This window comes from Xiphophorus couchianus, chromosome 5, assembly GCF_001444195.1.
Source record: "Xiphophorus couchianus chromosome 5, X_couchianus-1.0, whole genome shotgun sequence".
In the NCBI taxonomy this organism is placed as follows: domain Eukaryota; kingdom Metazoa; phylum Chordata; class Actinopteri; order Cyprinodontiformes; family Poeciliidae; genus Xiphophorus; species Xiphophorus couchianus.
In genome coordinates, this window is record NC_040232.1 from 5,603,420 (window position 1) to 5,630,298 (window position 26,879).

General features: G+C 37.4%; 1 protein-coding gene across 1 annotated transcript in view; it reads left to right on the forward strand.

Annotated features, from left to right (window-relative positions):
• arhgap10 (Rho GTPase activating protein 10) overlaps nucleotides 1-20,297 on the forward strand; it is a 55,792-nt gene extending 35,495 nt beyond the window's left edge. The window contains exons 18-23 of the mRNA XM_028017558.1: nucleotides 759-918; nucleotides 4,125-4,266; nucleotides 9,008-9,158; nucleotides 16,057-16,152; nucleotides 17,772-17,863; nucleotides 19,023-20,297. Of these exons, the coding sequence (XP_027873359.1) occupies nucleotides 759-918; nucleotides 4,125-4,266; nucleotides 9,008-9,158; nucleotides 16,057-16,152; nucleotides 17,772-17,863; nucleotides 19,023-19,111 (730 nt within the window). The 3' untranslated portion in view covers nucleotides 19,112-20,297. The remainder of the gene's footprint in view (nucleotides 1-758; nucleotides 919-4,124; nucleotides 4,267-9,007; nucleotides 9,159-16,056; nucleotides 16,153-17,771; nucleotides 17,864-19,022) is intronic.
• The last annotated feature ends 6,582 nt before the right edge of the window (nucleotides 20,298-26,879 follow it).

Below are 26,879 nucleotides of genomic sequence, written 5' to 3' on the forward strand. Positions count from 1 at the left end.
AAAAATTCTACAAAAGAACATTGACTTCAATATGTTAAGCAACCCATATATGGAAAAACATACACAAGTATATGATACCATATAAGATTAAGAAGGAGTAGTTTAGTTAATAGTTTTTCTTGTAAATACCTTTTTGAAGCAGTTTTTCTTTCTTTTGCATCTCCAATATGTGTTCAGTTATGTGTTACATGTGAACATAACACTTAAAAGAATTTGTATGAATTTTTGGAAGTATAAATCTACCTTCTCTATATTCAAACTGAATCTGAGGTATTTTACAGAGAAGAATTGGCAAAATATTGGTTGGTTGAATAAAAACAAAAAAAAATGTATATTACACTTTTCAGATTTTTATTTGTAAAACAGATATTGTTTTCTTGCATGCATCATTGTTTTTGTATGCCGCATAAAGTCCTCTCAAAAATTACTGAAGTTTGTAATTGTAACGGGATCAAACTTAAAATAGGCAAAAGATATTACTTCATTAAAGCTGACCAGGGGTGTAGTCCTATCATTAGTAGAGTAGACATTTACACTTTTTATTTTTATAAATAAAACTCAGCCTCATGGTGCAGTTAGAATACATAACTGAGCAAAGTTGGATAATTTATTTCCTAATCTAATGATGTTGCTATTTGGTTGCAATTTGTTTCAATACACAAATTCGTCTCCTGCAGAGTTCTGTCTCTTATTTATGTGGCATAAAGTTGAATTGGGTTGTTGGGTTAAAATGTTAAAGTATCTTTCTTTTCCCTCAGCGTTGCAGCTCACAGCAAACAGAATCTGATGACAGTCGCCAACCTGGGCGTGGTGTTTGGTCCCACGCTAATGAGGCCGCAGGAGGAGACCGTCGCTGCCATCATGGATCTCAAGTTCCAAAACATTGTTGTGGAAATCCTCATTGAACACCATGAAAAGGTAGCACAGATTTATCATTTACTTAGAGCAGTTTTCACTTACAATAGCACCTTTTATATGGGATGTAACTTAAAACTTTGGTTTTGCAAATAACTATTTGATCCTTTTCTGATTTGAATGGTTACCTCACAAATGCAGTGATGTGAAAACGTGTTTCTCCCCTTTCTCATTTCCTAATTTTTTGCATGTTTGTCACACTTAAATGTTTCAGAACATTAAACCAATTTAAATATTAGTAATAGACAGCACAAGTGTTTTTAAATGAAGGTGTTTATTATTAAAGGAGAAGGAAATTAGAAACCTGTATGGCCCTGGATGAAAAGTGATTATCCCCTCAACCTAATAACTGGTTTAGCCTCCCTTGGCAGCATCAGCTGCAGCCAAGTATTTGTGATAATTCCTGACTCGCCACCAGGTAGGGCTGTGTGTCTGAGTCAGACGGTTTCATGCCCGAATCAGGCTGAGTGACGTAAAGTCATACCATTTTAAACATCTAGGAGAATTCACCTTCTTAGGCACCGCTCAGCCTAAAGAGGCCAGTACTGAGATGGTTTTAGGCAAAATAATGCAAAACTAAACAAATTTACACAAAACTGTAAAAATTTGCACAGAAACATAAAGATAGTACCAAAGTAACCAATTTAGGCAGTTTTTCAGTTTGGGGATTAATTAAAACTTTAAACATCTCCATTCCTGACCCTTAGAGGGCGCTCTACCCTGTTCTCGAGGTCTTGACTTTCTCATCTGATCTCTCACCGACACTAAATATAGATAATTTGAAGTCTTCCTTCCCATTACCAGCTTCTACATTGAAGAGTGTTATTATTACCCATGACCCAGTAGTGCTAAAGGCAGGGTCTGTTCACTGATCAGATTTGTTTTTCATTCTGACTCTGCTGTCACCACTCAGGGCCAATCAAACTGACATGCTGCCTATTCCAGTCACCAGCCTGCTTGTTGATGCATCTCTTGTGGGAATGTTAGAATGGAAGAAACCGATTCTTTGGGTAGATGTTCTTTAGTAACATCATTAGGGTAAGGTCAAGGCTGTCTATAATAAATAAATACATTGATTGTAATTTGTATGCTACAAGGGCGCACGACAAATTGTCAGAATTGTGGCTGGGCAGTAAAAGATATAATACTTATTAATCTTACTGACATAAAGTATTTTTTTCTGTTTTTGGATAAACAGACAATAAAACAATTGGGTCTTCATTTATTTCTAAGTGAGCAAACTTACAAAATCAGCAGGAGATCAAATAACTGCATCCCCCACTGTACGGAGCTACTGTGAGACTTTGATTCATTCTGGCAGTGCAAAATTGTCTTCATAATTGTTCTTCAACTTGGCTCAAAGCTATTTTTACTGAAGGCAATGTGTCCTGTGAAACTCAAGATGAACAAAAAAATGCGGAAATATCAGGTGACAAACAGAAAGCTGCATGAGGCGGCTATGTTTACCACCTTTGTTGACATATAATTACTTGATACTGAAGGATAATGAAGGTGCAAGCAAAGCAAAAATATGTTTCTAAGTCTTGTTTTATTTTTATCATGTTAAGTTATTGCTGGTGACAAAGAAAAATTACTTATTTGATCAGAAACCCAGATTATACTTGACTTTCCTCTCTCCTTTCGGCTGCAACAAAATCTTTCTGTTTTGAACAAATGTTCAGGAAGTGAACATGAATTATGTCAAATGTTGTAAATTTTGTCTGATTCTGTGCAAATAATAAGTAATATAAATATTCTTCAGGCACAGCAGTAAGAAAGGTACCAATTGAAGTTCCTAAACTTGCAAAACTTTTCAATCTGGCCATTAGGGGGAGCTCCAAGTGCTTAATCTTGGCTGCTACACCTGGTGTTCCAATAGTTTGATTAATGATCAGATAATTGTGTATATTTTCTGTATTTCTGAAATTCTCAGTCTTTCTGAATGCAATAATTAAAAAAACAAATGTAGTTGTGACCCCCTAGAAAGCCATTAATCTGTTGTTCCTCAAAAGGAGATGATTTTGGTCCAGGTTTCCAATCTGTTAGGAAGGGCACTTCTTCCTTCACAGAATCAGATGAGAACCTGAGCTTTTAAAAGTTTTTTCTTCCTCCCCCTGCCTCTTGGTTCATTAAATTGAAGATATGCGTTGTGTATAATATTTTTACCCAAGCTCACAAATCCAAAATTGTTTGCGAGCCCCACAGAAGGCAGCAGAAAACCAGCAGGGTATATAAATGTGCTAAAGCATCAGCAGCCCTGTGTACGTATACAGCTCCACTCTGAATCTACCCAGTGTCCCCGACGCCGGCCTGGTGATAAAAGATGTAGTGTTAGAATGCAGCAAGAGCATTTTGGAAAGTACAGCATGTTGGAGCAAAGAAAAGCTGAGCAGACAGACAGACAGACAGACAGACAGGCATTAACTTTCCTCACAGCTGAATCCCACTCCAGACTGTTGATACCCCCAGATACCAACACTAGACTCTGTTTTACATTCACCTCCATCTGCAGAGCGAAGCAGCAGAAACTCTCAGCCATATCAGATTTCTCACTTCTTTTTTTTTTCCTATCTGCCTCTTTTCTACAAACTTTCTCTCTCATGCCTTCCCCTCCTCTGCGTCTCTCTCGTTCACACTCCGTCTCACTTTCTCCGCCACTTTCTCTCTCCTCCCTTCCCTCTGCACCTCCTTCTCCCCCCTCGTCTGTGATCCTTTCCGAGGCTCTGCTGAGACTTCCTCTCCTCTGTAGCCCTATTCTCTTTCAACTCCACATCTAAAGTTTATATGTAAACATGGTCCAGTGTAAACAGCCTGCACCACTTGGCCAACCTTTCTCAAGTAAAAAAGTGTGTTTATTTTATTTCTCGCTCTTTCAGAGAGTGGGTCAATTTCTCTGAGGGGAAAAGTCACCTTAACTTAGACCCAGATTTTTGAATAAGGTGTGATTTATGGTCTGTGTGGAGCTGCTCTTGTTTTCTCCTTTTTTTAGGGAGAAATAAAATCTTCTTAAGAGCAGTATATATTTTTTTTGTCCAGTCAGTGTGCTGTGCAACTTTTTCTGAGAGCTGTAAATACTTTTTCCCCATCTACCACAACAGAAAGACTGAGTTTTCAAACTTGTGAGGTCAGTTGAGGATGTGCTGCTGCTAATAGAGTCTCTGTGCGATGCATGTTGTTTGGTTAGATACTTACTCACGTGTGCATTGCAGATCTTCACAGATTCTCCAGAATTAAGCCCTCTATCACCTACTGGCCCAGTGTTATCTGCTCCCACAAGGCAGTCCAAGAAAGTGAGTCGACAGAATCGGCCCTTAGCCGTCTACAATCCACAAGTCCTTGACATTCAGAATGGTAAGAGATTTCTGAGGTTCTGTCTGTATCTTTTCACATTTCCTGGTTTGTTGGAGAGGTCATGAAGGGTCACTGCAAACATCACATCATATTTATCCAATTGCACACGGTAAAATAAATAGCAAACATAAAGATGTATGCTTGTGGAATACACCAAGAATTTGTAACATTATGACAGCTTACATTGGTAGTGACTGTAGCATAAACTGATTAATCAATTGTTTTTGGTTTTTAAAGATCTAATTTTTAAAAAATCTGGATTTTTTCCCCCCACCAATGCTCTTCTTGATTTTCTATAGTTCAGATGGATGACAGCACATCCAAAGCCGCCATCTTGTTTGACAACCGCATTTTACATCTTCTATTTATTTTGATTTTGAATTCACTTCAACTCTACGACAAAGCATAACTGCTAAGTTTTGTTCGTTTGCCATGTTCTACATAAATAAAGTCAACTGACAGAGTTGAAATAACATGAGAATAAAGTGTTAATATTACCAGAATAAAGTCGTAATATTAGGAAAATGAAGTAGTAAATTTATAATAACGCCGACACAAAAAATTACTTGTCCAAGCTTTTCTGCTTATAATTTTAAGACCTTCTTCTGGTAACATTGTGTCTTTATTGTGCTAATATTATGACTACATTCTTGTAACTAAATAAAAATTACCGTAGCCTGTCCCAAAAATGTACAAATGTTGTAAAACTCACAGATGGAATGACAGAAATAAAAGCTACTAGTTGAAAGTATTTTCTGAGAACAAAAAAAACAAACGATTAAAATCATAAATCAGACTTGGGAGGAAATAAATTGGAGGTTTTATTTTTAAGCTATATTGCCTTGCTCTAATGTAAAGGAAACAACTTTAATCATTTCGTTATTGTGGCACCTGTCAGTTGATGGACTATATTATGCAACATGTTCATCAGCGATGTATTAAAAGCAAGAAAAAATCTGGCTGCTGGATGAATGTCTGAAAAGCTTTATTTTAATGTTGTAAATTTATGTATTTAATCATGTAATTCTTTTTCTTGCAAATTTACAACTTTTTTGACATCAAAATCATCAAAAAGACATTACATTTTTCTTGGCACAAGTCTTCTACTTTACCAATTATTTTTTAATGTACAATGGCCTTATTTTCAATTGCATTACGATCATAACAGTAGAAAAATAATTTTAAAAAATAAAATAACTTACTAAAAGACAGCGTTTACTTGAGCTTGCAGCTAGCTGCGTTTCCCTTTCACTTCCTGTAAGCCTTAAAGTCACTCATTCAGGCCATTACACAGTGCCTACTACAAATAAGATACTAGTTACACATGACACACTAAACTCTGCCCCCTCCTGTCTGTAATACCGTGTAGACATAATTGCATTTGTGGCCTTTACGTGCCCTTATGTACTAATGTTTATTGAAACAGGACACTATAAGAAGCTCCCACAGGGGGTTGCATCAGGAAAGCAGATCAACCGACCTGCTGACCCAAAATCTAGCTTCTGCAATTTCTGATCCAGGGTCAGTCGAATCCCTCTCCCCCTTGTCTGCAACACCAAAGGAGTCTAAATCTGCTTACCAGATTGCCTCTGTCTTCTTTGCACCAGCTTTAGTGTGGCTTATTTTAATATCAGGAGATGGAAGGCGTAATCGTTTTTTTAACCTTTGTGTTTTTTTATGTGGGTCCAACTTAATGAGGTCCAAATCAAATTTAAGGGTATTGAAAGGCTGAAGAGCAATGCATGCAGATGGCTATTTTTTTTTTTTTAAATCAACCTGCAACTATGTTGGTGGGGAGAGAACACACAGAGTGTGTAGAAGTGTATTTAGTTCACTGTTTGTGTCAGAAATACTTACAGTAAATAATGAATTTTGGAACAGCTAAGGCAAATATTTTATGTTGCTGTAGGTTATCAAACTGCATATTGTGTCTAAAAATCTGGTGAAATTTGTGCCACATGTTTTCCAGTGAGTGAAACTGTTTTGAATTATCAAAATGGAAACAAATTTGAAATGTTATCAAGTTTTATATTCACAACAAAACAAAATCAAATCATGCTACAATAAATAAATGAATAAATTATATCTCTTTTGACCAGATTAGACTGTTTAGTTATTTCTAGCATTTTTACTGGCTGTTACATTACATAGAGGTGCAATAATTTTGAAAACCACTAAAAAGTTCAAGAAGTGAGACTCATGTTCTATGCAAAGTGACATGTTTTATGTGGGAGCTAATACTACTTACATCTAACACAAAACAAAATATTATGTTTCTCAGGAACTGAAAATATTACAAAAAACCATTAAAATTAGATTTTTAAAATATATTTTATAAATAAAAAGTTGAGTGGAAGGTGAAAAGTTTGAAGGTTCTCTTCATGAGGCCTGGAATGTTGCTGGAGTCGATTCTTTAAGATTCAACATTCACAGACTTTATGGACTACAACTCCTGAAAAAGACACAACATCAAGAGTCTTTTCTGCGCTTTGCAGAAAAAAGCCTGAACCTCAGTGAACCTAAGTTTTCTTTTCAAATAGTATAGTAATAAATTTTCCATTGTATTTTAAGATCAAAGTCTCGAAAGTTTGGTGGGAGAGTGGAGAGTCACAGAATCAAAGTTGCTTGAGTTATGGTGAGCGTTTTCCACTGTAAGTGATTGTGCACATCTTCACACTTCCTTCTGCTGAAGAGTTTTATTGAAATGTTAATTTAATTTTTCCAGCAGCACCATTTGACTGCCAAAAGTACCAATGCCTGCTTTATTGACCATGATATCACTCTGCTTGACTAGCCAACAAACTGCTCCAACCTAAACCCCAGAGAGAATCTACTGGCTGCTGTTCAGAGCAGACGTGTGCAGCTTTTACACTCCACAGAGCCTTTTTTACCTTCACTTCAGCTAAATGAAGCTCATTTAGATTCATAAAGGACATGACCTGTTCAAAAAAGAAATATTTGATGATTTACTTGATATTTACTTTAGGAAAATAGGTTTCATTTTTAAAGGACCACCATTTATTTCTGTTCTTTGGTTTTAAAATGAAATGAAAAACATTTGCCAAACGGGGATGAACAAATTTTTTCAGTAGGATGTTGATATTTGTTGAAAATGTTACAAATGCAAATAATTTTTCACTCAATGGCAACAAAGACCAAGTGTTAAATGCATAAACTGGACATTAAATTGGATCCCCACCTATTTGCTCTTTAGTATATTTTCCAAATTATGCATGGAAAACTTGTCCATTTGCAATTTTTTGTGGAACATCTCTAAAATATTGAAAAGAAAGATATTTTAGCATTGGATGCTAACATGCTGAGATGCAGTGCTGCTTGAAACACTATTGGCTGCCATTTGCAAAGCAGCTAACGCAGGAGCGATAGCGTTTCTACTGTGCATATTAATGCTAGATATTTTTAGCTTTTGAATTATTAAAATAGGTCTAGTCATTTTTAGAAGGGGGCTCAATTATTTGTGGATTTTAGCTATTCATGGTCTCTATCCCCTGGAAATACCTGGAGACCGCTGAGAATGGACAGACGGAACAGAAGCCAACTTTCCTGTATTATCAATGCTTTTAAGTTAGTGTTACTAAAAAAAATTACATTCTCTCAGATTCCATTTTCATTAGCTGAACTATGATCACCAAAATAAACGTGTATTGGTGTGCAGTGTAATAACATTTTTGAATTGACTTACTTAAGTAAATGAACTGTTTCACATTCTAATTTCAGAGGCACCCATTACATCAATATTAGAAAGACTTTTTACACTGATTTACCCATTTATTCAAATCAGGAATGCTCGATTGAGACATCATGAATTTCACCCATCCCATTCTCCATCATCTCCATCATCTGGTATAGAAACAAATGAACAAAAAAAGGAGCTATTTAACTATCCATAGGCCTTCCACAATAACAAATTTTACTGGACAAGAAATTGTCCAGAAATTATTGCAAAAAAATAAATAATATTGTTGCATTGAGACCATTTATTTTCAAATGATATATTGATAATAGCATAATAATGCAATTTTGTTCTCTGGGAGACCAATAGACATTACTTTTATAAAGAACACCTCACAATGCAACTGGAAGATGCTTTAAATATCTAAAATAAAACACAACCAGAAATAAAAATGACAGACCACCGAAACCATAAATGAAGCATAACGTCAAGTCTCTCTAAACAAAATTGCCTGTCAAAAAATTTTCATCATAACTTAATAAGTTCTCTTTTTCTAAGAGTTCATCTAACTTGTGACTCTAAATGAGTTTTATTTAGTTGATTTATTATGTGATTAACTGAACGATTAATTGCAACAGGCTTAACTATAACATTGTTCCACATAGTTAGAGTATACTTCTATTGTTTACGTGTTGAAAAAGAAGTTTGTTTGTACTTAAATGTTTTTTTTAATAAATAAAGTGGATAGAAGAAGTTGGTTCTCCCAGGTGTCGCTTAGGTTGCTGCCTTTGACTGCATCACCGGGAACACAGTGAACTTTGTTATCTCGCTTGTTTTGACAAAGGTTTGGTTTCTAAAGACCCCTGATGATACACTGTTCCCTTTGTGTTGATTAATTATTCAGCTGCTTTATCAAACAAGCTTTCATCACTGAGCTGTATGGGCTAAGTCTATGTGGAATACAAACAATAAAAACATGTTATTAACAAACTTGTTGATTAGATGGAGATTATTTGTTCTTATTGTCTGTTTTTGTGTTTTCGGCAGCGGGAGACGGTTCCGTCTTGACAGCAGATGAAACCTCGATGGGCAGCAACGAGTCCGTGTCGTCCCAGTCGTCGTCGGCCTCCACCTCAGAGCTGGAGAAGGCAGACCACCCAACGCTCACCGCCAGCCTCAGCTCAGGCAGCAACTCTCGGTAGGGGCTTCTCTTTACTTTAACGCAATTTCTGTGGCACATTTTTCTGTTATTTTTTTTGCTTTATTTTACTGTCTATTGGGTTTTATCCTGTTTTATTCTGTGTGTTTTTGTATATTTTATTACTGTAAAGTACTTTTAAGTTGTCAGTATTATTTTGTATGCAGTATTTTTAAAAGTGTGCTGTAAATAAAGTTTAGCATTTAACATAACCATGTAAATGGTGGCGGTGAAATAAAACTTCAAAAAACTGATTAACAGAAATCAACAATGCATCTAAAGAAATATATTTTGCCGTTTTTCAACGGTGGCTTCATACAATACAAATTTTATTATTTTGTATGAGCAATTAAAAATAAATACGGTTTCTAATACTAATTAAAAAATAATTCATAGCATTAAGGTGGTCTGCCTTACTAGTATGAATTACTCTGCAATCAGCGGGCATAGAAAACACATGAATGCTATTTAAACATATAAGCAAAACTGTGTGCTCATAAATTATTTAAATACTGTTTTTTTTGTTACCAAACATCACAAGGAGTCAGAGATGGAGACTAAACACCACCAGTTATAGACTTCCATCAACTAATAAAAATGTTTATTTTATTTTTTAACTCTACAGCTGCAATAACATCTGTATTTCATGAAATTGTCTCAGATCACCTTTTAATGTTGGTTTTGAGTTTATTTTCCATGTAAGATTATCCTGTGAAACAAAAAGTGTAATTAGTTTTATCTTAAAAACAGAAAGCAGTTTATGTAGTTTACAGCTAAGACCATTTACCGTGCCTCATGTTGTACTTGAGGATTGGCCATGTTTGGGGAAGAATAAACACAGAAATGCACATTTAGAGTACAAACATTTCGTAGCTTTGCTTAAACTTTTAAGAACTTACAGTGAGAAACAGAGGCTGTCTAAAGCAGAAAATATCATAACATCATGCCAAATGTGCTGACTTTGAACACTTTATGCACAGGTGGGTGAGGTCTCTGCTTGGCCCACTTCTACTACAAGGCTAGAAATATTTTTGGTTCACTGATCAAAGATTTCAATGAAACATGAGAACACGACTGTTTACCAAACTGTTGGGTTTCTTGCAGTTGAAACAACCTTAACAGACTGAAACAAATTTTTTCTGGTTAGAAATTGATTTTTGCCTTTAACTTATAGCAGAATAAAACCTCTTACTTGGTTCAGATTTATTCTGCTGACAAATTTTTTTTCTTCTTCTTCTCATTCCTTTACTTTCCAAGTTTTCTCTAAAATTCAGACAACTTTTTTCAGGCTAAGAAATTTTTTCTCAGACATCTGACAGAAGACAAGTTTTATTTCTTTACCAAGGTAAATTTTCTTTCTTTAATTTTTTGTTCATGTTTTCATAGTCCTTGTTGGTAAACGTTCTTCACTCCAGTTGCAGTCAATTGTGTTTTCATAAAAGTCACAGAAAGTTTGTTGTCCTGCTTCATAAAGTTTCATTTTGCTTTGAGGATTGTAAACTAATGACTAGCTGAGCAAAGCAGAGCAGGTCACATTACACATCTGCAGCAATACAGTCTCCATGTTACTGTTACTGTCATTGTTGATGCAAAAAATGATTGTTGGGCAGCAAAATAAGGCAATGATATACAGTAGTTTTACAAGCTGTATAATTTTTGAAGCAGATGTTTCATAAAACTAGCTGGGCAAAGAGCAGGAATGTGATTCGCAAGGACTTAGCAGAGAAAATCCGATCGAAGCATCAACAGAGATCTGGATTAAATTTGCGTTGAAATTCTGATACAGATTATTTGAAAATGTAGAGATCAAGAACCTGATCAGTTATCTTGGATACAATCAGGCTGAAGAAAAAGAGAATTGTCATAGTTATACACAAGTTAGCATTGATTAATGGTAACCTGTCATATTCTGATTCACCAAAGTGTCATGGCTTAGCTTACATCTCTGTAGCTTTTCCATTCTATCCTCAGTCCCTCCAAGTCCTTGGTTCCTTTTGTTGTTTCCAGGCCAGAACTTGCTTTGAATGCTGATATAAGAGATGAATTATTGGGTTATGCTGCAGATGTTAGACTCTCTGCTGTGTCATGTCTACAGACTCACCTTGAAATAGACTTCCTCTCATTCATAGTCCATTCTCCCTCTGCTGGAAAAGAAAAAAAAAAGAAAACTAATCCACCTCCCGACTTGACAGGACCGAGTGATTTCTTTACTCTGTGACCTCTGTGTGGGGCATGTCTTTGGAGTTGCAGGAATAAATGGACAAGACTATATATTTCTTATGTAACCTACATTTTATTTGTCTGTGCGTGTTTTTTATGCTTTCCCACATATGTGGCATCACGTCGGAGGACGGAAGGAGCGAGCGGGAGGAGGTTGTAAATCTCAGGCCTTATTTGTTTGGAAGACAGGTGGCCGTGCGTTGGCCGTGTAAATTGTATTGACATTGGAGAGATATTCATCTTGTTTACCCTTATAGCCGCAGCCCCTGTCCCTTTATGAAGACTTGCGCCATATGTCACAGGGTGTCGCCCTGGCTTTGCTCTTACTCATAAATCTGAACATGTGAGAGGGTGAGACCTGTTAGCACAGCAACTCCCTGGCGTTGGACCCAGGGATTCAGCGTGCAAAGCGAGCAGGGATTGCAGTTGCTAGATTACTTCCATGCAGTTTCAGAAATGTGATATGTGTAGTCTCCTATTCCCAGAGGCGCATCTGGGCAACAATTTCTTTTTGTTAGTTTTTTTTTGTTGTTGTTGGTTTTCTGCAAAATCTGCCTGGTCCTACACAGGAGGCTTCCTCATTCACAATATCTTACTGTAACTCTTTTTTTGTGCTCTTGCTTCATTTATCTTCTCTGGCATTTTCAATGACTCGCCTCATTTCTCTTCTTCTCCTCAAATTCAGTCACAGCTTTTCTCTGCTGCCCCAAGTCCTCACAATTTGGATATTCAGCCATTTTTTTTTCTGTTTTTCCTCTGGACTGTCTATCCTGCCTTTAGATCTCCAGGCCTTTTGCAGGCACACAGCTGTGGATCATAAGATTGTAGAACTGAGCTGATTTCCTGCCCACCCAACTGGCAGTAGTTTTGATCCTGGTTTCTACTACAGACGGATATGAATCCCACCACTGCCCTTCTTCATTTGTGAAGGCAGTCGATAGTCCCGCTCATCCCCACGTTAGCTACATGCAGGATCAACAAGGCTCTGACGCTTCACGTTGGAATCCTTGCAGTAATGAGAAGCCAGCAGTTTGCTTGTCTGCAATCCCTCCTGCTTCTGAATAGTTGTTGGAATGATGGCAAAGAAATTGCCATCATCTTAATCTTATTAATACCATAACAAATATTCTCGAAAAGGTTTGCAATTTCTACAATTTTGGTCTCTCCCAGATGAAGGAATGTGGATAAGAACAAATATAAGAACCAGTTTTATTTGTTTACTGTCTAACGTCACACAGTTTGGTAGACTCTGTTCGATTGGGGACCAATCAGCTGGTTTAGTTCAATTTCACACTGCACTGTGTCAAACTAACTTAACCCTTCGAAAAATTTGTTTCTCCCCTCGACTGTGGTGGCGCTGCACCACGAACCATTGAAGGGAATTACACAAAAACATCTGAAGAAGACATGATAGAAACTTCCTTAGTCACAAAACATAATTAAAAATGGATTGGTGTTAGATATTAGTGTTTGTAAGATGTCTTTTTTGTCATTGGTAAAAGACCACATGCCATTTCTCCCACTGGCATGTTTGTTTTGGTTGTATTCATCCAGAATGCCTTGAACTGTAGTACACTGCCTGCTTTTGGAGCGGTCTTACATACGCATTCGAACTGCGCCAGAGCTCACTTCAACCTAACCGATATTTAGGTTTTTGGGCGGACCACAGTTTGCTTTACTTTTTTGGTCCTCATCAGAGTTTAGTCTTTCACATCTCCCCAAACGAACCGGACTTTCTAGACAGACAAACTGGAGTTTGATTAAAGTGAACTAAACAGGACTGGTGTGAATGCACCCTAAGATCTTCTCTTATTTTCTAATGAGTCCCTCGAGATGCTGACGGCAGAAAGCTCAGTTTAAGGGTTTATAAATAACCAGCAAACCACGTAATCCTCGCAAAGAGTCAGAACCAAGTATGATCACCCACAATAAATCTTTTTGGTTGCATTTTACACTTATAGTATTTGTGCAAAGTTCTTACAAGTTTTTCTATTGTTCGTAGAATCTCACAGCATAGGTTGGTTTTACATTGTCATTTAAAAAATGTAATCATTAAGTCAAAAGGTAAATCTAAGGTTTACATTTACAGCGAATGCTTGTTTAAATTAGAGAATGATCAATTATGAAAGAGTAAAATAAAAGTATTTACTCTGGGAAACTGTCACAAAAACTTCCATTGATTATTTTGGTATTGCCTAAAAGTCTAGCAAGGACATTTTGAAATCTTGAGAAAAGCATTTGAAGTAGGATGAGTGATCAAACCTGGAATGTTGATGTGCTTTAGTTACAAATGGTTTTTTTTTTTTTAAATCTTGGCCTTGCCTGTGTTTTCAGTTTTATTTCTTGTCTGTTTAATCACATTTACTAAATAATCTCTGCTTTGTTTGTCATGGGTGAAATCATCAAAAAGCAATCTAAAGCTTGATGCTATTTCTGTGGGAGAGACAATTTCCTTTGCCTGGCTTTCGCTGTAATTGTGAAGACAATTTTGACTGAAGTCAATTTACCTCTCATAGATTTTAGGACTTTCCAGAACATTAGGAAGGCACCTGTTCGATATCCCCTGTTTATTTTCAAATTAGTCAAATACAATTTTCTTTCCTTAATCAGTTTTACTTATCCACTACTAAAGATGGCGATGGAAACATATATGACATACATTTTTGTGCTTTCATTGTGTGATTTACCTTCAATTACATCTGTTCACCTTGAATTGAAGAAGATGGAAACATGCTAAAAACTCTTTCAATTCTAAGATTGGACATATTAGTCAATTTTGTTTAATTGGGAAAAGCAACACCCAGATGCTGCTAGTAAAATACAGTACACTTGGATGACTGTTTAAATTCATCTGAAGCATGCAGGTGTGAGTTAACACAACGTCTAGGTGTGAAGCGATCAATGGCATCAATCATTAAAGGATTATTGGGTTGTTTCCAATTTATGACTCTAGAAAGAGAACAGTGATTCAAGGGAAGACAGTTGACCCTTTCACAAATTATTTGCGTCATAAACTCACCAAGATGAACTAAAAGCTGGAGGAAGTTAACACTGTGCAAAAAATCAGCATTGCATTCTTTTCAATACAGTAATAGACTAACCAGGTCCTGGTTTCCCAAACGAAAATCGCACTTTCTTGCTCTTCTCATCAGAAATTATTGGTAAATAATTATTTAATACTGACAAAAAAGTACTAGTTTCATTAGCAAATTATTTCACTTATATGGGAAAATGTAAAATAATTTGCCAAAGGAACTAATACTTTTTCATCAGTATTAATCAAGTTTATTTGTATAGCACATTTCAGCAACGTTTTAAGGGCTTTATTTTATAAAAAGGCAGAAGTGTCGTCATTACACATCAAAATGTTGGTTAGTGTTTTATTTATCATGGAGCAACTCTAAACTGGTGCGATTTAGTTGTGATTTAAAGGAACTCGTTGAACTCAATTAAGAAATTGTTGAGCTAAAACAAGCTTCTATAGATTACTGAAAAGTTACTTGTAAGTTAGCTATGTCTTATTTCAAGTGTATAAATATATTTACACTTGAAACTAGACCAAAAGTATTAGTTTTTTTGCAGTGTAGTTATTGGTTATCTCCCAGTGCAGTTCAGATGAACCCACCTGGTTTTAACTGCATGTAATTCAGTTCCTCTGCAAACGGGTGAGGTGTTAGTGCTCCTCTCCCCCTCCTGGTTGTGACCCAGGGAGACAGTGATTGTACTTGGGCCCAGGTTAATGAGTGGATTTGCTGCACTGCAGCGCACTGTCCCCCCATGCTGATGTGGAGCAGCTGAGCACCACAGCACTTCCACACTGCTGCAGAGCCATAAATCACCCACAGTCAGGCCCAGACTGAGCTGAACAGCTACCGCTGGGGATGGACACTGAGAGAGAGGCAGCAGAAGAAACGAAAGGCAAGGAAGCAATGCAAAGCGGACAATGAAAGTGTGAGCATACTACTGCGTGTTCACCTTCACAAAATACCCTTTAACGTGTGCTCTCTCTCTCACCGCTGCCACTGCCAATGAGCCACTATTCACAACATCCTCCCCACCTCAAGCCCCTCCTCAGCTGCTCCCTCTAATTGGCTTTATTAGCGTCTCTATGGGAGCGGCAACTAGAAGCAATTTGCTCATTATGTGCTGTATTAGCACTGGCCCTGGGGCAGGCATGCAACACAGAGGGAAGCCTGGCTGCACTCTGCCTTTAACAGGACCCCTGCCTCTAGTCTTTCCAGCAGCTACAGACCTGTTGGCCCCAACAACAAGCAGTTGTCAAGCACAGCTACTACTACTGTACACCAGGAACACTTTGAAGCTCTGCTAAAAGGGACATTTCACCTTTTGACTTTTTAAATAGTGTTGCACACACCCAAAATAAATTCAAAAATAAGATTTATCTGATTATCCCACTGTAATAATAATCAATTTAATGATAATATTATATTTAACTGTTATCTGGTACCTCAGCACTTTATATTTCCTGCTTTACTGCTGAAAACGAAAAATCTTTTTCTCCAACTTTGTTTAAAAAATGGTTCTGCTGCATTTGTTCGGTTCTGATCAAAGTTTGCTGTTCTTGTCCCAGAGGATTCTGTGGAAGGTTTGGCTTAAGAAGCGGTGCATTATTTTTACACCCTGTGAACAATAACTTTTCTGTTGTGATCAATTGCAGATCTCTGCAAGCATCCTTTTCTTCATCTGGAGCTTCTGGGGACAGTCTAACTGCTGCAACAACAGCTGGTACTGACAAAGAAAAGCAGGAGCAGAGGTAATACTTGGTTTTAGTTAATTTATTTCTGAATTCATTATGATTATCTCTATTAAAACTTCTCGCTTCATATTTCTGGGTCAACATTATAAATTTAGGCTCAAATATGTACTGTACATACAGTGCGATTAAAAAGGTATTTACCGCCTTTGCAGTGGAATACCCAGTGAGAACTCACACACACACATGGAGAATGCCCAAACTTTGTGCAGGCTGGGATTTTGAACCCAAAATCTTCTTGCTGCAAGGCAACAGTGTAATTTTAAAGAAAAAAAAAACAGGAGAGATATTTAAGGGTGCAAAAAACCTCACAGCACTGCACGTTAGAGAAAATCCACCATAAATGCTGGTTTTCCAATTAGCTGAATTTGTTTTGTTGTGAAATCATTCCACTCTGGAGTAAGGATTGTTTAAATAAATCCTTAAAAGCCCTACATTAATTCAACATCCATGGAGAGAAGCTTTATAAGGCAAACTATTTGTTGAAGTGTTTGTATCTCAATATTTCCCCTCCGGTTTTCATTCACTCCCTCATGCTTTTGTTTTACCTTGAACTTTATCTATGACTGCAATTGGAGCAAAAGCTTCAACCCTCCCTCCTTCTTGAACACAAATAGTCCCTGATTAAAGATGACAGAAGGTGCGTCTCTCTGAATGACGACTGTCTGCTTTGGAATAAAATATTAAATAATTTTCAATGCCATCAAATTCTGCCGAGGAACATGCAAAGAGGTCTATTCGGTCCATTAGGGCTATTTTCATGTAAATGCATGCCCTCATTTCTGCAAAATGCCGCTCTACATTCTTGTAAAAATCTCCATATGAGGGCTCTGCTCAACGTTATTGTATTGACAACTCTGTGACCATGCTTTTTTTTTCCCTTGCAGTTTTTGTGCCTCCTTTCTCCTTTTTTCATCCTGCGTTTTTGCTGCCCAGTGCAGAGAATATGAAATATTTATCAGGGCATCTTGTGTTGAAGCCAAGATTCAACATAATAATGTTGCCGAGCTTTCGAGATAATAGTTTGCAATGTCGTGCAAAACAGGTTTCCTGCAGGGACAGTTTTTATGTTGTCAGGGGAAGAAAGAGCATAAATATTTTTTGTCAAAAAACTTTGCAGCGTGATAAGTATGCTTTGTTTGACTGCAGTCTCTGATATCAAACTGATTTAAAATTCACTTTCCAAACTCACAAATGTGACTTTGAAAAAGCTTAAGCACCGTCGAGGGAGACGTATGTTTGACGTTTATTTGTGTGTATAAACTCTCTTTAGAATCCCGCCGCCGGTTTTTAATTATCTCCCTTGATGGTTGTCGGCAATGTGTCCTGATGTGTTCCTGCTGTACCAGACCTGCATCAAGCACGTCTCAAAGCGTGCGCATGCACAATGCAGCATGCTGTAGGTGTGATTTAGCTCATTCCCCACTCTGTCTGGGCTACCAGAGTATTGTACCAAAGCCTCTTCTGTTGGTACTTTTTTTGCTTATTTTCCAGTAAAAGCCAATTTTTGCTGTTTCAGACTCGTGCGTGAATGAACGGTTCAACCTGTGCCCAGATTGAACCGTACGGTAATCCTCCCCAAAGCCTCCGCCAGCTCGCTGATTGCCTTCATTTTTCAGTGTCACCAACAGGAAAGCCAAGGCAGTGTACCCATGTGAGGCCGAGCACGAGACGGAGCTCTCCTTCCAGGTCGGAGCAATATTCAGCCATGGTGAGTGTTATCTCCAACTCCAGTCGCTCACTCACAACCTGCTCTGGAATATTGGATTTAGGCAGGAGGAAGGGAACTGGGCTCTCAATCTGATCTGAAGTTGGAGGGAGTGATGAGGACAGTGACGGGGAGTCTCCAATCAGCTTTAAACACTTCTATAAGAGAAAATAAATGCTTGTTTTTCTTTTCATTTACCAGAAATTGGGTTGTTTAAACAGAATCAAATGCTTTCTTTGAGTTCCAGCAACTCTGTTCACACATTCTTTTTATGATTTGGGATTATCCCACTGAAGCTAATTATTTCCTGCTTGAATGAAGATGTTCTGTTTCTGATAAAAAGATTTAAGGACCGAAAAGGGAAACACTTTAATAAAAACAAATGCTTGTTAAACACTGAGAATCTGTTTTGGGTTCATTTATAATTTTCAGCAAACTACCAAACAATAATTTTAAGAGATGATAACTTAAATTATTAATTTAAAGGGGACCTATTGTGTAAAATTCACATTTTGTACTTTTTTATATTTTCATTTTGCCCTCTGCTTCTTCTTAAAGTAGTTTTTTTCTTTAAAAAAATCACCCAGCTATTTTTTTGGCAGTAAGTTAAAGCTTTTTTGTGTCTGGAAAATGAGCCATTTCAAAAACCTTTGAATGTAACCCCACCAAAGCTCAGTTTGTCACCTAGCATACCAACCAGTTGTATAATTGTGCATCTCTTTGTAGCAGAAGCATAAACATTGAGTGGGGGGCGTGGCCAGCAGCAGCTTATTTGAATTTAAAGTGACAAGAGGCCTTAAAACACCTCATTATGCAAGGAGATCAAAATAAGCAGAACAGAGTAGATTAAAATCTCATCATCTAAGAATGACTTTGTGCAAAAATACATGTTTTCTAAAGCCCATAGACCTATGCTAACCTGTTAAAGAAGCATAGTAGGTCACCTTAAACAATAATGGCTGTAAACCAGGAAATGTTTATATAAAACATAAGACAAGTTCTTATGGTTAAACAATATAAGAAAGGAGAATGACTGAATTGAAATGATTAAACTGCATAAACTCAGGGTCCTTAAATAAATGTCTGATATTCTCACTATCTAACACTGAGCTCTTTTGCTTTGTGTCTGTTCCTCACCCCCCTCGGTGACGCTCTCCTGCAGTGGTCCCGTCGAGAGAGCCTGGCTGGCTGGAGGGGGAGCTGGAAGGAAAGAGGGGCCTCATCCCTGAAAACTACGTGGAGATGCTGTAAAAAAAAAGATGACGGAGATATTTATATAGCGTTTTATCACACCAAGGATTCACAGCAGAGCTTCTCTCTAAGTAATAATATCAGACATTTTTACAGGTAAATCATCCCAGACTCCACTATACAAACTTTGACGGCCAAGTAGACATGACGACGCATTTTAGAGCTTGTTTTAGTTAATTAAATAGTCAGGTGTTCACATTGAGACGTTGCATTAGTGCAGTAGGGTTTGCTTTACAGTGTTCTGCTGTACATTACATGCTGTAATCGTAGTATCCAAGGAATTTAGCAGCAGCACCAGAGAAAAGGTGTCTGCCTGAGCTCACTCTCCTCTGCCCTGTTATACATGGTATCCATGAGCTCAAAGTCAAAGGGAGATCCTCGGAAAGTCCAGCACTCAACCCGCTTTAGCCTTTTACCCCTTCCAACATAAATTGTAGACCTTTATTTTTTACTAGATTAGAAATACCTGCGTGCCTTAATCACAGAAACACAGAGTGGTGTACGTCTGTTTACGGGTATGTCTGAAACCAGTTGGAGTGGAGCTGCTCTCACCAATAAAATGTTTTATTTGCACCCTTTGTTATTAGAATGAGACACGTTGCCGCTATAATTTAATTAAATTGGCACATTTATTGCATGAGATTTGTATTTCGAACACACTTTGTTCTCTGTTTGTTGTTGATGCACTTAGTAAACCAGTGAATTTGCCTGATGATCTTTCATGTTGAACACTAGCAATTATCAGGGTCATCAGAGACTGAAAGCCAAGTATCTTTTTTTTTCTCAACGTTGCTCCAGTTCTGAGCAGAAAAAAAATTATACACTCCAACAAAGCTGAATTTTAAAGTACCTCAGAATATTTTACGTTTTAAACTTGCTGTGTTCGTGTTGGAGATATAAAAAAGGTTACAACAAAGTACATTTCAATCTGTTGTGTGATAGACTGGTTTTATCTTTTGCTTAGACTGGTTTCAGTCTGCATATATGTAACATTGCATTTTATCTCCCAAGTTCTTGTGCTAAACACTGTAATTTCTCTGTGAGCTTTGGTTTAGAATGCTGCTTTCAGCTGTGGTTGCAGTAATTTAAGATGATTCTTGGTATTATTGAAGGCCTTTCACTTTTTTCTACTTTGCTGCATCTTGTTGATCAATGTTAAAAAAATAAAGTTTTTTTTTTCCTTTTTGTTCAGTGTATAAATTTAGGTCCGTTTTTTTCTTATCAATTAAAATTTATTTTACAAATGATATATTTTGTTTTTGGTTTTGTTTTGTTTTTATTGAAACAAAAATTTCCAGACATTTGTGGTTTGTTTTTAAATCAGTTAATATATTTTACACAGTTGAAACCAGAAGCTTACATACAATGAATAAAAAGACACAAACACTTTTTTTTCTCACTGTCTGGCCAAACTTCTCTTGTTTTAGGTCAGTTAGAATTACAGAAATGATTTCTGTTTGCTAAAAGCTACAGTAATAAGAGAATATGTCTCTCATTATTGTCTAAATTAGATTTATTAACGTCTTCAAAATCAAACTTTTACATACAGAACGATTTGTAATGAGGGAAAAGCCCAGACGATGTCATGGCTTTGGAAACTTCTGATTGGTTAATTGAGTTAGTTGAAGGCACAATTAACTCACTGTCTCTGGTTTCAGTCAAAAGAAATGAGTCAAGATATCAGAAAGAGAACTGAAGCTGCAGCATTCTGGTTCACCCTTGGGAACAAGTCCTACATCCTTAAGGTGCCTTGTTCATCTGTATAAACAATTACAGGAAGTATAGTCATGATAAGAATGTCCAATTGTTATAGTACTCAGGAAGGAGAGGGGTTCTGGTCTGAAATGTACAAATCGACCACAGAACTAAAGCCTAAGACCTTGTTAAGTTGCTGCTGAAGCTGGTGAGACCATGTCATTATCCACAGTGAAACATGTTCTGTACCGACATGAGCTGAAAGGCCACACGGCAAGGAGGAGCCCATTAGTCAAAAAGAAACATAAGTAGCCAAATTGTGCTTTGTACAAAGAGAGAAAGAGCTTCATTGTTAAAGTTTCCAGTGGTCTCATGAAACTGCAGTGGAACTGTTTGGCCATGATGACCATTGTTACATTTGGATGCTTGTAACCCTGGGAGCGCCCTCTCAACTTTGATATATGTGTTGGCCCCACAATATGATGTTGTGGGGCTGTTTTCCCACAGGAGGAACTGATGCACTTCATTGAATATATTACATCAGGGGGAAACATCATGTAGAAACACTGAAACATCAGCTACAAGAAACCAAGATATTTTTAAAAGATTCAAATTCAATTTTGTTATCCTGTGCTAACATGGTGGCAAGGAGAATCTCTGGGGTTTTCTTTTTTTTTTTTTTTTTTTTTAAAGCATACCTCTAGTTTTGTCATTGAGTACCAATCAGGTAGGATACATGTGTCTGAATAACGTTTAATGCTAACATGCAATGGATTTGAATTACAACTGTGTCATCGGCATAGAATCGGAGAGATGCACCATCTGCAGCAAGCCCCATGTCATTAACGTGAATTGCAAAGAGAGTAGTACCCAACACAAAGCCTTGAGGCACACTCTGTGACATCACAATAACGACAATTGAGGATTTTGACACACTTGAAACCAGAAACGTAGTTAGAAAACTTAGTCTGAACTGCCGATTTGAAAAAGTCTGTGATTTGATCCACAGTGTCAGTGCTACAGAAAGTACCACACAGTAATCCTTGGCATTGAAGGCGTTTGCAAAGTAATTTAAAACTTTTTATGAAACAATACCAGTCTATGTTGTTTTCTGAAACCAGGCTGACATGTGGAAAATACTATTAGAGCCCAAATGTCTCTTTAATTGGTCATTCTCCAGTTTCTCAAGCATCTTGGCTAGAATGTAGAGTCAGAAATGGGTCGATAGCTGCTTTGTGAAGTGGGATCACCGCCCTTTTAGTAAAGGTAGTACAAAGGCTCTTTTCCAAATCCGAGGAACAGTATTGCTTTGAATAAAAATATGTGACACTGGATGAGCTGAGACCTGCAGCGAGGAGCGAGGTTATCAGGACAGGCTGATTTCTATAAAACTTCACAGACAGAAATGATGAAGTTAACTACACAGTAATAAGTCGGTTTGTGATGACTCATTCGTTGCATCACCTAAGAGGCTGATTTACAGCTACACTGAGCCAGCTATGAAGTGAAATGCAAGTCTTACTTTTTAATGTCCAAACACCTAAAGGCTCCATCCAAAAAAAAAAAAAACTCTCCGTAAAAGGATTAAAATTAGATGAGAAATCACTAATTCTCTCCTCAGTGAAACAAAACACCCATCCATGTTAATTCTTACGCTTCATGTTTGTAATTAACACAGCGAATGGCCTCCTTTCACAGTGCTTTGACCTTTGTTACATAATTACCAGGAGGCAGTGATTTTAATGGACCTCCTCTATTTGGTTACATAATCACACACGTAGCGTTTCAATGTGAGGAGTTACCAGCTACCTGAGGAAACTGCGACGAGAACATAATGAAATGAGGCAGGGCTAATGAGACGGGCAAAGTATTCCTCCACACCGCCCACCCCACGGGGCCCTTCATCATCTCCCCTCTGCCAGGATGTTGCTGAATCATAAAGATGTCCACCCCGCCTGCCTCTCACTTCGCTTTGGACTGAAAGCATGCCACGTCTCTGTCTGTCCTCATTTCTCCCGTTTCCTCTGCCTACCTGCCTATCGCTATGTAGTATTTATCCTCCTTTTTTTTCTGAACTAGCTCTCATTTCTTCACCTTCCTGCTGCTCTTGTAGACACTTTGACTTGAATTTTGTTCATTCACTTCTCCTTGTGAGTTTTGGGAAGTGAGTGATAGTGGTACTTCAAATAATTCAGCTCCACTTTTTAAGCTTTTGAAGTGAAATCACTTGACGCTGTTGAATCCATGCTGATTTTTATGACCTTTGCATGCCTTATTCCAGATTTACCACACGTCTTTCATGTCAAGCTCTGTACTTTTTCAAGTTGAAATTTCCAAACTTACTAGTCATATTGTTGAGCCCTTTTTAGAGAACAAATGCATCACAACAATTTGAAAGGTTGATGTATGCATTAATAACGGTTGGATAAATAATACATTCATTTGCAGATGGATGGACAGTTTGTTGAAAATATAAAATAATTGACAGGTTGATGGATAAACAATATTTATACAGTTTAATGCAATGAAGAAATTGAAAGATGGGTGTATAGTTAAATATATGTGGTTGGATTAACAACTATACAGTTGGAAAAACAATGAATAAATAACAAATGCACAATATTAATGAAATTATATAAAAAAGATAAAAAGATGGATGGTCAGAAAAATGAAAGGAAAGTATTGGTCAAATAGATGGATGTATAAATGGACAAAACAGTGGATGATTGGTTTGATAAATGGATGATAGAAAGGAAGAAGACCAGATAAATTGATGAATGGAGTAAAATAATAATGCACAGATGGAAGGATGATTGGATAAAAAATGAAGGGGTGCATGGATGGAACAACAGACAGATGAATAAATGGAAAGTAGATTTGACTGAAAGATAAAAGGATGGATGGATATATGGATAAACAGGATAGAATGAGATGGTTGGATGTATAAATGGAGTGGGTGTTTAGTTTGATAAATGGTTTAAAAGATTCATAAATAATGAATGGCTTAATGAAGTTAAAGAGTGATGGGCAGATATGATGATTATTATTTTCATTCTGCTTCTCTAAGTTCCAGTGAAAGAACCTTTTTATGCTCATGAGAAAAATAAGACATACTGGTAACATTGAACATCTTTGACATTGAAAGAACTGTAAAAAGCTCTCTCACTTTTTTAGCAACTTTACTTATCTTTAGAAATGCATATTTCTCACATAAACAGTGAGACAGAAATAAAAATCTAAATATGCAGACATGTTTCCATAATACATTTCCTTTCCCCTGCATACTCAGTCTTCAGCTCTTTACTCTTCATGACTGTGAAGGAAGCCTGTATATATTATGTGTTGATTAGATGTAGGTGGGGGCTGCACAGTGGCGCAGTTGGTAGCACTGTTGCCTTGCAGCAAGAAGGTCCTGGGTTCGATTCCCGGCCGGGGTCTTTCTGCATGGAGTTTGCATGTTCTCCCTGTGCATGCGTGGGTTCTCTCCGGGTACTCCGGCTTCCTCCCACAGTCCAAAACCATGACTGTTAGGTTAATTGGTCTATCTAAATTCTCCCTAGGTGTGAGTGTGTGTGTGAATGGTTGTTTGTCCTGTATGTCTTTGTGTTGCCCTGCGACAGACTGGCGACCTGTCCAGGGCGTACCCCGCCTCCCGCCTGGAACGTAGCTGGAGATGGGCACCAGCAACCCTCCCGACCCCATTAGGGACAAAGGGTGAACAGAAAATGGATGGATGGATGGATAGATGTAGGTGTGTTTGCGTGAAACTCTCCAGAGTCTTGTTCATCTCCTGCTTCCTGGTTCTGGCCACGTTCCAGCTGTCCTCTGCTTCCCGTGATGCAGTGTCCTTCAGCCTTAAAACACACTGTGACTCAGCTTGGATCAAAGATTCGGAATCGTATATCTGCTACTGTGAGAAAATGACGCAACTGGACAATATGTCTGAATTTCTCCAAATGCAACTGCAGAGCTAACGCTAACTTAATACTTTCTGGTGTCTCCCTGCGTTTCCTTCAGGGAGCAAAGCTCAAATATAATCATAGTAAGACTTGATGTATTATTGAGGATGAAAACTCAGCGGGAATTCGCAGAAAAGTGAATTTCATACATAAAGGAGAGAGTGTAGAGAGGAGGGAAGGGAAAAAAAAAAGCCTCGGCTCAGAAAGTGGGCCACAGAAGCTGCCATGTGCGCGGGTGCAGCCGTGAAATCAGCCTGATCCAATAGATTCTGTTTATCTGGCACGACTACAAGTGAAAGCAATTGGAAATCTGGGGGAGATTTGGAGAAGGCTGTGATTCAGAGAGAGGGGGGGTGAATGAGCAAAAAAGTAATACTGTCTGCTCTCCAGTCTGGCAGAGCAGGCGTTTGTTCAGATCAGACCTTAACAAGGTTAATGGTGATTTTTCTCCACAGGTTCATTTTAACTGTAAAAGCCTCCTGCCTTTCTTTTCCTTCCCTCTTTGTTCCTCTTACTCCAGTTCCTTTAAGCTGCTGTACCTGCTGCTGTTCCTCATCACATCCTTTCTGTTCTACCATGGTTCGCTATTTTCCTCCAGGCACTAAATGCAGCTGTTTAGAATCTACATAAAACAGGGTTATATATATATATATATATATATATATATATATATATATATATAGTTCAATGACTTTCATCTTCAAAAATCAGTCAGCCCCATAACACCTTAAAAATGTATTCAAAGAAGTGAATACCTTCTTTTTATTGGACAATCAATTTCACATGTTAAAAGCAAAAAGGTTTTTCTATATTTCAAACTTGGAATAAAGGCAAAGATGACGCAATGAAAAGATTAGCAAATACCAATGTCTAAAATGAAGAATCAAATATATTATTAATGAAACAATATCTGTTCACACCTGAATAATAATAAGAAGAATTACTTTATTCATCCCAGCAGGGAAATTATTTCGCAGTTACAGCAAGAATTTTTTATACACAGATTAACACACACACGACGGGAGCTGCGTCTGCAGGCAGCCAGCTGAGCCGGCGCCATTTTAAGGTCGTCGGGACCGGGAGTCGAACCCGCGACGTCCGCGTCGAGGACTAAGGCCTCCAAACGTAGGGCATGCTAACTCCCTGCGCCATCACAGCACTAAGAAGTCAACACACTTATTATCATAAGGGGATTTATTTTGCACAGAAAACAAATGTTCATTTTCCCCATATTTGGTTACCTGCTAAAAGCAAAAATCTTTATAAAACTAGCTGGCGCCAGGAGGTTCATTTGTGTGTACAGATAGATAGCTTGAACTACTTTTAAGTACCGTATTCACATATAAAGTCAAGTTAAAACACGACACAATGTCGATTGGGAGTCAGTATGTGGATATATTGGCGCATTGTTTGTCGCAGACTTTAATGCACAGGACCCTAAATCCCAATTTATCCCATCACTCAAATCTCCGCTTTTGTCGAGGTGTCTATAATCATTTGAAAGGCCAAAGCGCATAAAAATGTATTTGTTTTCTTAGATATATAGCAACATGAGGCATCAGCGTTTGAAATAAGCAAAATAATATTTATATAAGAACATACATTGACAGACAACGAGCATAACAACCAACAAAATCATCTTCATGCTTTTTCACCTGCATAGTTAAGGATTTACTTTGACTTGAAAAACAACCTAAGATTTGTTGTCAGTGAAAGTTCATCAGTAATATTCAATAAATATGTTTGTCTGAGGCTCGTTTGTTAGATGTTTTGAAAATAACAACCTTTAAAGAAATTAAAAATACTTTTTATTAAGCCCAGACTTCTGTATTTGTTGTTGTTTTTTATTGGTCTGATGTAATACTCTAATAACAAATGTCATGTTTTCTTGAGCTGCAAGCAGAAAATCACAATGGACAGAAATAAAGTCTTTACAACGAATTAATTAAGTCATATAATGTGCTTTGCTGAGTGAATTAAGTTACTAAAATAAGTTAACTTTTCAAATGTGTTCTTATTTATTGAATATGACTGTTCATTAACTGTTGGGTAGGCTGTAGGTTTCTGTTTTCTAAAGTAAACAACACACATAAATAATCAGATCACATCAATCA